This window comes from Oncorhynchus gorbuscha, linkage group LG20, assembly GCF_021184085.1.
Source record: "Oncorhynchus gorbuscha isolate QuinsamMale2020 ecotype Even-year linkage group LG20, OgorEven_v1.0, whole genome shotgun sequence".
Taxonomy (NCBI): domain Eukaryota; kingdom Metazoa; phylum Chordata; class Actinopteri; order Salmoniformes; family Salmonidae; genus Oncorhynchus; species Oncorhynchus gorbuscha.
In genome coordinates this window covers 35312245-35325511 of record NC_060192.1, presented here as the reverse complement: position 1 = coordinate 35325511, position 13267 = coordinate 35312245, and the positions used below count along the sequence as shown (strand labels likewise).

General features: G+C 40.3%; 1 protein-coding gene across 3 annotated transcripts; it reads left to right on the top strand.

The window, feature by feature from the left end:
- The first annotated feature begins 6318 nt into the window (after positions 1 to 6318).
- Positions 6319 to 12435, top strand: LOC124007019 (high mobility group-T protein). 3 transcript variants are annotated; one of them, XM_046317260.1, is made up of 5 exons: positions 6319 to 6430; positions 9935 to 10089; positions 10504 to 10649; positions 10950 to 11124; positions 11566 to 12435. In XM_046317260.1, exons 1-5 carry the CDS (start codon positions 6337 to 6339, stop codon positions 11707 to 11709), a joined length of 714 nt encoding a protein of 237 aa, XP_046173216.1. In that variant the 5' UTR covers positions 6319 to 6336; the 3' UTR covers positions 11710 to 12435. The 3 variants fall into 3 exon arrangements, with proteins under 3 accessions (XP_046173216.1, XP_046173217.1, XP_046173215.1); XM_046317261.1 differs by lacking the exon at positions 6319 to 6430 and adding an exon at positions 6718 to 6739; XM_046317259.1 differs by lacking the exon at positions 6319 to 6430 and adding an exon at positions 8100 to 9784.
- The last annotated feature ends 832 nt before the right edge of the window (positions 12436 to 13267 follow it).

The following is a 13267-nucleotide window of genomic DNA, read 5'->3' as shown; positions in this document are numbered from 1 at the left end:
CCCACACACAAAGTCAAAATTGTCTGCATTATAGAAAATTCATGAAAAGCTACAAATTTGGTCTTAATTTTTATGTATTTTTTATTTTTTTAGATATACGGTTAAAAATGAGGTGGAGGTTAGGTTGGAAATCCGATTTTAAGAAGACAAATTGTATAAAATGGGCGGGGTTTTTTTACTTTGTGGCTGTGGTAGCTAATGAAAATAGCTGGCGCTGGTTGTGTAGCAAGCTTCCTTTCGAACGGGGAAAAAGTTGTTGGTGTACCACCCCCCAATGGTCACACAATGTATAACACCTTACTGGCTAGACTGGTCATAGATAAGGATAGAGGCCTCTAGTGGCAAAAAAGGCTATTTATCATGGGCGGTGTCACTGAGGACTTCCACCATTTTAATATAATCAACTGGGTGGGACTTCTAACTTCATTGGCTGATCCATGTCCAACCGGGACATCAGGAAGGATCAGACAAGCGTGAAAAAGGAAATGGATTACTTCAGAACGGATTGTCTCAATGGTACTGCCCATTGGCTAGATTGTAAACTCTCCTTCCAGACATTAAGCATCTCCAATCTAAAATTAAATCTAAAATCGGCTTCCTATTTCGCAACAAAGCAACCTTCACTCATGCTGCCAAACATACCCACGTAAAACTGACCATCCTACCGATCCTCGACTTCGGCGATGTCATCTATGAAATAGCCTCACTCAACTCAACATATTAGATGTAGTCTATCACAGTACCATAATTTTGTCACCAAAGCCCCATATACTACCCACCACTGCGACCTGTATGCTCTCGTTGGCTGGCCCTCGCTTCATTCTCGTCGCCAAACCCACTGGCCCCAGGTCATCTATAAGTCTCTGCTAGGTAAATCCCCGCCTTATCTCAGCTCACTGGTCACCATAGCAGCACCCACCCGTAGCACACGCTCCAGCAGGTATATCTCACTGGTCACCCCCAAAGCTAATTCCTCCTTTGTCCGCCTTTCCTTCCAGTTCTCTGCTGCCAATGACTGGAACGAACTGCAAAAATCACTGGCGCTGGAGACTCGTATCTCCCTCTCCAACTTTAAGCACCAGCTGTCAGAGCAGCTCACAGATCAATGCACCTGTACATAGCCCATCTGTAAACAGCCCATCCAACTACATCCTCCCCATACTGTATTTATTTATTTATCTTGCTCCTTTGCACCCCAGTATCTCTACTTGTACATTCGTCTACCATTCCAGTGTTTAATTGCTATATTGTAATTACTTCGCCACCATGGCCTATTTATTGCCTTCCTTCCCTTATCTTACCTCATTTGCACTCACTGTATATAGACTTTTCTTTTTTCTACTGTCAAATCAAATCAAATCAAACATACAGTATTATTGACTGTATGTTTGTTTATTCCATGTGTAACTCTGTGTTGTTGTATGTGTCGAACTGCTGTGCTTTATCTTGGCCAGGTCGCAGTTGTAAATGAGAACTTGTTCTCAACTAGCCTACCTGATTAAATAAAGGTGAAATAAATAAAACAAATAATAATAATAATAAATCTGTCACAGACACAAGGATGAGTCCTCTATCTACCTCTATGAGACTGGTACATTTTGATTGAAATCAAGAAGAACAGCAGATTCAGCACAGTTGCCTGCAACACACAGCAGACATTGTGGAGTACAGGTCCAATCTATTTAGTAGATTTGATAATAATATAAGATTACATGGTCATCATAATGTGAATAATTGCTGTACTAATATGAATACTACTAATAATAATTGCTGTACTAATATTACTGACACTAATAATTGTTGTACTAATATGAAAACGGATACTAATAATTGCTGTACTAATATAAATACTAATAATAATAATTGCTGTACTAATATGAATACTGATACTAATAACTGCTATAATAATAATTTCTGTACTAATATGAAAACTGATACTAATAATTGCTGTACTAATATTACTGCTACTAATAATTGCTGTACTAATATTACTGCTACTAATAATTTCTGTACTAATATGAATACTACTAATAATAATTGCTGTACTAATATGAATACTACTACTAATAATTGCTGTACTAATATGAATACTACTACTAATAATTGCTGTGCTAATATGAAAACTGATACTAATATTTGATGTACTAATATGAAAACTGATACTAATAATTGCTGTACTAATATTACTGCTACTAATAATTGCTGTACTAATATGAATACTACTACTAATAATTGCTGTACTAATATGAATACTGATACTAATAATTGCTGTACTAATATGAATACTACTAATAATAATTGCTGTACTAATGCAACTACAGTATGTCATCTTTTGTTATCCACATAACCTTCAGCATCTTTTTTTTATTTTAATTTATAGAAGGAGAGTATGGGGGTTCTCAGTGTACAGAGGTGAGAGGGCGGGCGGTGGGGTAGGTACTACAAATCTCTGAAAAACAATCCCCCTTTCATGTATATCTCAGTTTTCCTGCCCCCCGCCCCCCCTCAAAAAAATCCCCTCTTCCCCTTTTTCTCCCTTCCCCTGTTCCCCTTCTCCTGTCCCCCTTTCCCCTGTACCCCATTCCCCTGTCCTCCCTTCCCCTGTCACACCATCCCCCTGACCCCCTTCTCCTGTCCCCCCTTCTCCTGTTCCCCTTCCTCTGTTCCCCTTCTCCTGTCCTCCTTTCCACCCCCCTATTCCTGTCTCCCCCCTGCACATGGACGCATACACTCAGGCACATACACACTCCGACACCCCTTCTTTCAGCCCCTCCTGTATGCACCGCTGCTGTCCTCCTGATGACAAATTAATTTGCATATTTTTTTTCCCCCAGAGAGGCCTCAATAGAATGCATAAATACACTGGTGGTGGGCTGTCTTATCCCCCTACTCTGCTTTCCTTGCTTCTCTTCTCCCATCTTCACCTCTCCTTTCCTTGTCTCTCTTCTCCCATTTTCACCTCTCCTTCTCCCATCTTCTCATCTCCGTTCCTCTCCTTTCCTCTCCTCTTCTCTCCTTTCCTCCCTGTGCTTCATGGACAGGCTGGCTGGCTTTCTGTCATTATACTACCGGTGCTGCTGCTACTGCTGCTACATGGGACAGATGACAGTATGATAGCCAGACAGAGACAAGTGGGTCTCTGGATAAAAGTTGCCCTTAGGTACAGATCTGGGACCAGTTTCTGGTCCTGAATCCTACTCGTAGATATGAGCGGTGGAATTGCCCCTCCCCCTAATTTGTGTTCCTTTGTTAAAGAAAAAAAACTGGACTGTATTTATTCTTATATGTCAAATAAGTCTATTAGGTCCCTCCCCTCAATTGTTCCTATTGGGTGTACATATCCCCTCCCTTAATTTTTAATTGCACTGTGCTAGAATGTATTCCTATGGCAAATTCTGATTGGTGCCACCCTTCGATTGTTCTGTAGGTCTAAGGGTATCAATGTAGCCTCGAAAGAAAATGGAGACGCTTGACATAACAGCAGGCAACAGAGTATGCATACAGGCCCTGGTACATAGAAATTGATTGTAGAAATATAAATCAAGGATGGTTGAGTTTAAGATGATGATAATGATGCCAACAAATGTGGCTAACAAACAGCAAATTAATATCAGAATGTGAAAGGAAAGCTTCATCCTCCTCACAACCATAATTACATCACCACCACCACCATCATCACCATCATGATCATCACCACCATCATCACAAAATCACATCACCATCATCATCACCATCAACACCATCATCATAATATAATAATAATAATATATGCCATTTAGCAGACGCTTTTATCCAAAGCGACTTACAGTCATGTGTGCATACATTCTACGTATGGGTGGTCCCGGGGATCGAACCCACTACCCTGGCATTACAAGCGCCATGCTCTACCAACTGAGCTACACAGGACCATCATCAACACCATCATCAACACCATCATCATCAACACCATCATCACAACACCATCATCACAACACCATCATCATCAACACCATCATCATCAACACCATCATCATCAACACCACCATCATCAACACAATCATTATCATCACCACCATCATCAACACCATCATCATCAACACCATCATCACAACACCATCATCATCAACACCATCATCACAAAATCACATGATCAACACCATCATCATCAACACCATCATCATCAACACCATCATCATCAACACCATCATTAACACCATCATCACAAAATCACATCATCAACACCATCATCACAAAATCACATCATCAACACCATCATCATCAACACCATCATCATCAACACCATCATCATCACCATCATCACCATCATACATCCTTACATCATTATCATCATCACCAGCATCATCATTATCATGATCACTACCATCATCATCACCATCATTATCATCACCAGCATCGTCACATCAGCATCATCATCGTCATCACCACCATCATGATCACCATCAAACAGCATCATCAACACCTTCAGCATCACCAGCACCATCATCACCACCACCATCATCATCACCCCCACCACCATCATTACCATCAGCATCATCATCATCATCACTACCATCTTCATCACCAGCATCCTCCTCATCATCATCATCACCAACATCATCATCACCATCATTATCATCAGCATCAACAGCATCATCATCATCATAATCACCATCACCCCCACCACCATCATTACCATCAGCATCATCATCACTACCATCTTCATCACCAGCATCCTCCTCATCATCATGACCACCAGCATCATCCTCATCACCAGCATCACCATCACCATTATCATCATCATTTAATCATAATCACCACCATCAACATTATCACTATCAATAACTTCATCATCCCCACCATCATTATCATCACTATAATCATAATCACTACCATCATCATCACCATCCTTATCATCACCAGCATCATCACATCAGCATTGTCATCATCATCAGCATCACCATCACCAAAATAATTATCATCCTCATTACCAGCATCATTATCGATGACACATTATTGTTTTTTTTTAAATTGTAAGTTAGGCTTCAATCAATCCATGGATTGATCTTATATGTGTGAATAGAATGTACCTATAAGGGACCAAGGCCCCTCATACTCAACTCTGGACCTCGAAGCCAGTTCCACACAATTTCTTCATTGTTCCCTCTTATCAGAGACTGATTTAGACCTGGGACACCAGTTGTGTACAAATAATTATCATGTAGAACAGAAAAGCAGCAGGCTCCGGACCTCGTAGGTTAAGATTGGAATACCCCATGGGCTGTGGCATTCAATACAGTTCTATTCATTGGAGCGCGAGCGCATGTGATAATTGGAACATTGGGTTGCAACATACACGCATAGGCGACTGTAAGCGCGTTGACATCAAAGATATTTTAGTAGGTCTCCCGCGATGCTCTTGCTTGTATCCTAATAAATGTATTCAAAATATTTAGCCTTTAGCTACATTGTAACAAAACGTACAGTTACAATAGCAGAAAAATAACGGTACAAAGTAACGGTTCGAGTCAGAGCTGTAGCCTGTTGCGCATCTCACCGCTTCATATAGCCAGAAGAGCGCACATGAAACAGGTTGTTATGTTTGTGGTGCGCCCACTGATAGCAATATACCCCATGTGCATTAAATTAACCTATGCGAATAAATAATATTGTATTTATTTTAAACAATCACTATTAACACAGTAAACGCCATCTCGTATCGACAAGCAGCGCGATGGCGGCTTAAGTAGGCTAAACAATTAGACAGTCATTGATACACCTGCATTGATAGCAGTGTATCTTGTGTGTAGCCTATAGCCTATTGATTGGGTCAAAAACAAATGCCAAATTATCTAAAATTTCTTCCACATTACATATCAACCTACCAAGAGCTCGCTCAAACACTTTTCTTGTATTCCTATTTAAAACCCACCATCCTAATCTTAAATGAACAAAGTCATAATTTGCTAATAAAGTTAAAATTGGGTGGTGTGAATAGTCAATGGTTGTGATTGATGATCAGGGGAAACGCTCACCAACACCCGTATCGCGTTCACTTTTACCTCTCTGTAGCTCACTAGAAGGCTCCACGTTGCCCCATTCATTTGCTACACCGTGTTCAAAACACATAACTCAATTCTACAGCAAACACACTACTACACTATCTAGCGAGCTGCGCGCCCCAAGCTCAGCACCAGCAACATGTTTCGTATCACCGCGCCACTGAAAACTCCCGTGACGTTTCTCAAAAAAATAGCCAATGGCGCATCGTCTGATATTAGGGCAATGAAAAAGTTATATCCAATCAGACGTGCGATACACTTGGCGGTGGCCAATGGGGGGCGAGCACCATCGACAGTAATGTTACAGAAGCTAAGACTGAAGACACTGCGTATCGCTGGTAATTCCACATACAGCCATTGCAGTGCATTGAGATACAGCGGCAACCGCTTTGGTAAGTAATCAGGCACGAACAAAAATGTTAAGTCTCGGTAAGGATGAGAAAGTGATAAGAAAATACAGAAATACCTCAGAAATGTATTGACCATGTTTGAATGTTAGGTTGGAAACAATTTTGTGATTTTTCATTCGAAGCGAACGTTAAAAAAAAACAAGAAATTAGCCAGCTAACGTTACTTACTGTACAGTAAAGCACACATTAGCCGCTCGTTGATAAAAAAGGAGAAAACAAAATTAATCGGGTGGAATTTCAATACAAACGTGGATTTCCTTGAATGCAAATTATTGTATTAATTCATGTCAGGTAAGTGTTGCATTGTTATGATAAAATGTGGTTTATTTATCGAATTAAAAATCAGTAATGTGCAGCGGACAGCTGGCTATGTAACATGTTCTTGGTGGAAGACACGGTTGATGGTAGGAGCTCCAGCCATTGCAGTGTTACGAGGCTGTGATGCCTCTCATGCGAAGATGAAATCGTGGGAAAATCGAAAATAAAAATATAGTTTTTTAAAACATTGTGGGGAGGGGGGAAGAAAAAAAGCTGTTAATAGTTATTTTTCACTAATCGTCTCATAAAAGAGTGAGAGAAAAAAATTACCTCAGGAATCTGCGCTTTACTGTAATGGCTGACTGTTCTCGCATAGGAAAACATGCAGACAGCCATACAAGCGCAGTTCACTTCAACTTTTTCCAACCGTGATTTCTCACAAAACACGTGTAAAACTGTACAATCTAACGATTGGAAATTAAAGTCCCATCTGTCCTTGTTCCAACGACAGTATTTTTTTATTTTTCCGTCGAGATTAAAGGGTTGAAATCACAGATTGAAATTAAGGTGGGTACCCGCGGTTGCGCTGCCCTCTACTGTATGCAATGTAATGGGCAAAGATTTAACTAACCCAAGATAGACCACAGCCTGTTGTTTCCAATGGGAGCAAATGAATCATAGTGGGCAGAACAAGCAAGGAGGTGGGCAGAGCAAAGCACAAGTTAGCAAGATCCCATTGGCACGTTGTATGCATTTATTTGCATATTTCCGTTAGAGAACGCCTACTATGAAGTGCGCGTGTGCAATAACTCCATTCGCTCATGAAGTCGTTCTAAACAACGCAATTTTATGAAACTCAGCAACGGGTAAAGTCTATAAAACATAGTCCAATCTGTTCTTTACATATTCTAGTAATGGGAACAAATTACTTTATTGAGATCAAATGTTTCATTGATTAGAAAATGTGCAGAATGTTGGACAAATCCATCTCACTCCATCTTCTCCCACTGCCGGTCACTAGGCTTCCTCTCATCACCATATTTGGTGGCTAGTGGAATTGCTTGCTGGATTTGTACATCCGGTGAAACATCTGGTTCATTGTTCTATCTGTGTAATGGGCTCGTCACTAGTTACCATAGCCAAAAAGTCCTAAACCCCGCCTATTTCTACAATTTATCTTCTTAAAATATTATCTTAAACCTAACCATAACCACACTGATAACCTTATGCCTAACAATTACCTTCCATTAAGACCAAAAAGCACATTTTTGTTTTCACTAATATTACGATTAACAATTTTTTTTTTTTTGTGGCTGTGGTATCTAGTGTAAACCGTGTAATGGCTGTGCATTGACACAAAGAGAAGGAGCCATATTCTCCATGTTAGTGGATGAAGACAAGCGGCCATTCCGAGCTAATAGGAAACTAACTCAACACAGCCCGCACATAGGCATAGCACAGACCCAGTGTATTGCTATAAACGGCGGCTAATGCAATAGGAATCTACCGGGGAAAAGTATTGTCATGCTCGCGGGCTTTGTCAACATGTTTGTCGATTAATAAAGCGACCGGGAATGCGGGTCGAGACATTTCAGGGCGACTTTCTTTCACGAAGAAGGCATTCTTACAAAATGGAAGAAGAAATATTGCCGTCGTTGTTGACCTCCTTTTCCTCAACGAGAAGCCTATGCGCCATTACTACTTCACTCGGCAGATAGAAAGGCATTGCTTTGTTACAACACAGATGTACTGTATAGCTACCAGTAATATACAATAGGAAATATTAGGGATTTTTCCCCAATTTTTATGTTTTTTTTTTCAAATGTTGCCAAATCGAGTTTAGAGTGAAAGGGAAGCATCTTTTAACGTTATTTTGTGGGTTTTAGGGTATTTTTCTCGATTTTTCGGAGTTTGTTTTTCTAAGGAATATATTTCTGTAGACTTAAATGCACTATAATTTTAACATTATACACGAATTAATCAGAAACGTGGCGATACGTATTTCTCATTTTCTTTCCGCTTTAGTGCGTGAAACATTTCAATTATTTGCATACATATACAGAATAGTATCCAATGTTGCACGCATTTTTATCTAGACTGAGAACTTCTGTAACGTTCTGTAGCTAAAACTCAAATCATCGAATGACAAGCATTCTGCATTAAATAAAAATATATAAAATGTGACTAATTTAGTCAACAAAAATGCATGAAAATAGTTTTAATTAAATTGTATTAAAAAGTTACATTTGTCATGATTTGACCAGTAAACATAACGGATGCGTTTTCGGCAAAGGGCACTGTCCCTGTGACAAACACTCTAGAAAGGGTTTGTTTCCCACAAACGTATCGTCAAGCAGACAGAACGAACGAACCAGAGGTGTTTATTCGCAGAGGGCTGCGTTTACAGTTCTGATGCCAAGAGTGAGGGAAGGAAACCGTCTTTAGTGCAGGCTGTTAGGGGGATCCAAATGATTAGAAAATGAATAATCAAAATCAATAACCAATACTATATAATTTAATTTCTTCAACCCATTTATCAAAGCAAATCTAATTAACTCAGTTACAACAAATATTTGTAATAAGTTGAGAAAGGGGTTCCAGCTGTGTGTAATATACACCTGGGTCTGTGAGGGCCCTCAGTCAGGTAGTCAATTTAAACCATGAGGCGCAAAGAGCTTTCAGAAGAGTTCAGGGATAAAGTTGTAGATCGGCACAGATTAGGGGAAGGTTATAAGAAAATTTCCCATACATTGAGTATCCCATTGGGTACAGTCAGGTCAATCATTAAGAAGTGGAAGGTGTATGGCACCACTGAGACTCTGCCCAGATCAGGACGGCCTTCCAAAATAAGCAGTTGGGCGAAAAGGATTCTTGCTCTGGAACTCACCATGAGGCCAACTGCCTCGTTGAAAGAGCTGCAGAGTTCCATGGCTGAGATGGGAGAAAATGTCCATGAATCAACTATAGCTCGATCATTCGCCAAATGTAGCCGGTATGGCCGATCGGAAAGAAGAAGAACATTACAGAAAGCAAACAGCGATCTCCAATCACGTGCAGAGTTTGCAGAAAAGCATTTAGGTGACACTTAAAAAAATAATATATATATGGCAGTAAATAGTTTTTCTGTCAAAAAATACTGAATAAAATGACCTACAATGTTTATAATATTTAACGTTGTTAAATTTTTCTTTGCCTGTTTTGCTAATTTCTAAAACATCTCCTTTTTAGATATTGAGATGGGGAAAGATCCACGGAAGCCGAGGGGCAAGATGTCCTCCTATGCCTACTTTGTCCAGACCTGTCGGGAGGAGCACAAGAAGAAACACCCAGAAGCTTCCGTCAACTTCTCAGAGTTCTCCAAGAAGTGCTCTGAGAGATGGAAGGTAAGTATGGAACACATCTCAGCTGTGATTGATTGGCACCCTTTTGAATTATTCCCAATTTAGTACACTGCTTTTGACCAGCACCTCGCATGGGCCCTGGTCAAAAGTAATGCACTAAATAGGGAATATAGTGCCATTTTGGGAGCCAGCCCCTTTAGTTGAAACTGTCCTGTACCACTATCAATCCCTTGATAGTTGTCTTTGGTACAACTTAGTTTCAAATGAATGGTGTCACAGCTAAGTTGTTCCATACTTATTTGCCACCCCTTGTGTATCATTCTCTTGTAAACGTTGTCTTCCTCTACCACTGTGTGTTGCCCCTACCTGACACAAAACACACGCTTCACTATTGGCATCTTACCACCAGTGTTTACTACTTAAATACCTTCTTCATGTTGTTGTTCTTCTCTCAAGACCATGTCCGCCAAGGAGAAGGGGAAGTTTGAGGATCTGGCCAAACTGGACAAGGTGCGATATGAGAGGGAGATGAGGAGCTACATTCCTCCCAAGGGAGAGAAGAAGAAGAGGTTCAAGGACCCCAACGCCCCCAAGAGACCATCGTGAGTACTGCCTGACAGAAAAAGACAGTCATCTCCCCCCCATGGCTCATGTCTCAGAGAAGCATGTCTAAAGTAAATTAATGAAATAATTACTATAATAAAATAATGAACAATAAACGTGATTTGAATTGGATTACATTTGAATAAAACAACTACTGCATTTAATGCACCCATTTAACACCACAATTAAAATCAGGGTGTCCCATGTTTTTTGGCAACAACAATCAATTCATGATATCCAAACAACATTAGTAAGAATTCTATTTTCTTTCTTCCACCGTCGTCTCTCCCATCCTCCAGGTCTGCGTTCTTCATCTTCTGCGCTGACTTCAGACCCCAGGTGAAGGGGGAGACCCCGGGCCTGTCTATCGGTGATGTGGCCAAGAAGCTGGGAGAGAAGTGGAACAACCTAACAGCGGAGGACAAGGTACCCTATGAGAAGAAGGCTTCCAAGCTGAAGGAGAAGTACGAGAAGGTAAACAAACAACCCTTTTTTGTTCCTTCGTCAATTTGGAGGACCTGTAACACAGTGCAGTCAGCCAGTGACAGGTGTATACTGAGGGCTGTGTCTAATTTGGACTTTCTCGTAGTTCATGTCAATAGTGTGACAATTCAAGTTAGACTTGTGGATTTCAACATGGGGTTCGGGACCCAAGTAACCAACAATAAATTCTACAGTTTGATTAGAAACACCTTAATGTTAACAGTCGAAAAGATCTATTACTAACACCAGGGGTGTAATTGTTTTGCAACGTAAACTAGCGTTCCCTCCCCTCCGTATGCTGATCCTGTCCAATAAAATACAAGTTTTTGTTCTAAAATTGGAACATTTTGCAACTGTTTGGAGTAATGATTAAACCCCAGTCATCTGAAACACTAGCCACGTGTCATTCACAAAATCTCTCCTTATTCTCAGGACATCACTGCGTACCGCAACAAGGGTAAGGTGCCGGTCAGCATGCCAGCGAAGGCCGCCGCACCCGCCAAGGATGACGACGACGATGATGACGACGACGATGATGAGGATGACGATGATGACGATGATGAGGATGACGAGTAGATTATCGTTGTTACGTATAGCACTTACAATGTCTTGTTTATAAAGCATTTAACCCCCCCCCTTGTACACACAACACTTACTGAAAACAAAACAACATTTAAAAAAAAGAAAGAAAAAAAGACACAAAAAACCTGTACCAAAAAAGAAAACACAAAACAAAATCGTAACCGCTGTGTATAAGAATTGTTTTTAAGCTGTACAGTTTTTTTTCTCCTTTTCTACAACAGTGTCATTTGTGTTTGTCTAGTGCTCTTCTCTTCCAGTGGTAGGTACTATTTATACCACTTATCCCTGGGCTGCATCCCAAATGAAACCCTATTCCCTATTTAGTTCACTATGAGACTCTGGTCAAAAGTAGTGTACTATATAGGGAAAGGGTTGCCATTTGGTACGCATACTTTACCTGGTACAGTTTTAAAGCGGTTGTAAAAAAAAATTAATTTAAAAAACACACGCAAAAAAATGTCTGGGGAAACCGATGGGTCTATTTTCCCTATGTAGCAATGCACAGCAGCACACTACCTAGTTATACGTGGGGGTCCTAGAAGTTCTTCTGTTTTCAATGGCCGGTGTATTTGTTCTCTTCTTTTAGATACCGTATTATCAAGGTTATTTTACTGTACTGTTTGAATACCACTGTAATTACAACGACAACAACAAAGGATTACATCTGTTTTGGTTGATTCTGAATTGCTTCTGACATCAATAAACATTTTTTTTAATATATATATATTTTTAATTATTATTAAATGTTTTCTTGTAGATGGAGCACCACTAGATGATTATCATGGTTAATATATACAAATCATACTGTTCCTGTTTTTCCGGCCTTTGAATGTGTCGTACGGACGTTTGAATAGAATGGGCGAGGATGGAAGTCGTAACTCAAGCCAATGCAGCTATAGCTCATCAATGAACTCGTCTGATGTAGGGTCAACTGATTCTGTATTGACTATATTATCCACAGGGTTCCTCCCAGGAGGAATGTCATCTTCACTGCTATGTCACACTCTCTCTCTCTCTCTCTCTCTCTCTCTCTCTCTCTCTCTCTCTCTCTCTCTCTCTCTCTCTCTCTCACACTCCAACAGTGGAAAAATATCAGAGGGTAAATATATGAGAAATGAGATTCCATCTCTCTCAGGATGGAGGCTTTACTGTAGAGTAGATTGATGTGTGTTTACCTATCGTGATGCTAGTAGAGTGTTGTTGTTGGTGTGTTTACCTGTAATATAGCTCATCAATGAACTCGTCTGATGTAGGGTCAACTGATTCTGTATTGACTATATTATCCACAGGGTTCCTCCCAGGAGGAATGTCATCACTGCTATGTCAACACAAGTGTCTAATTGACAGCCAGACAATAATACATTCAGTCATGAATGGCCCTTATGGGTTGTCCTGTCTGGGAATAATCATGGCTGTGATGCCGTGTTCACGTGCCAGTCGGGAACTCTTGACATTTACGACTTGGTAAGTGGTTGAATGCGTCACGTGTACAACTAAATAGTTAGCAAGTTGGACATTTCAAGAGTTTTCTAGTTCTGTCGAGCACGTGAAC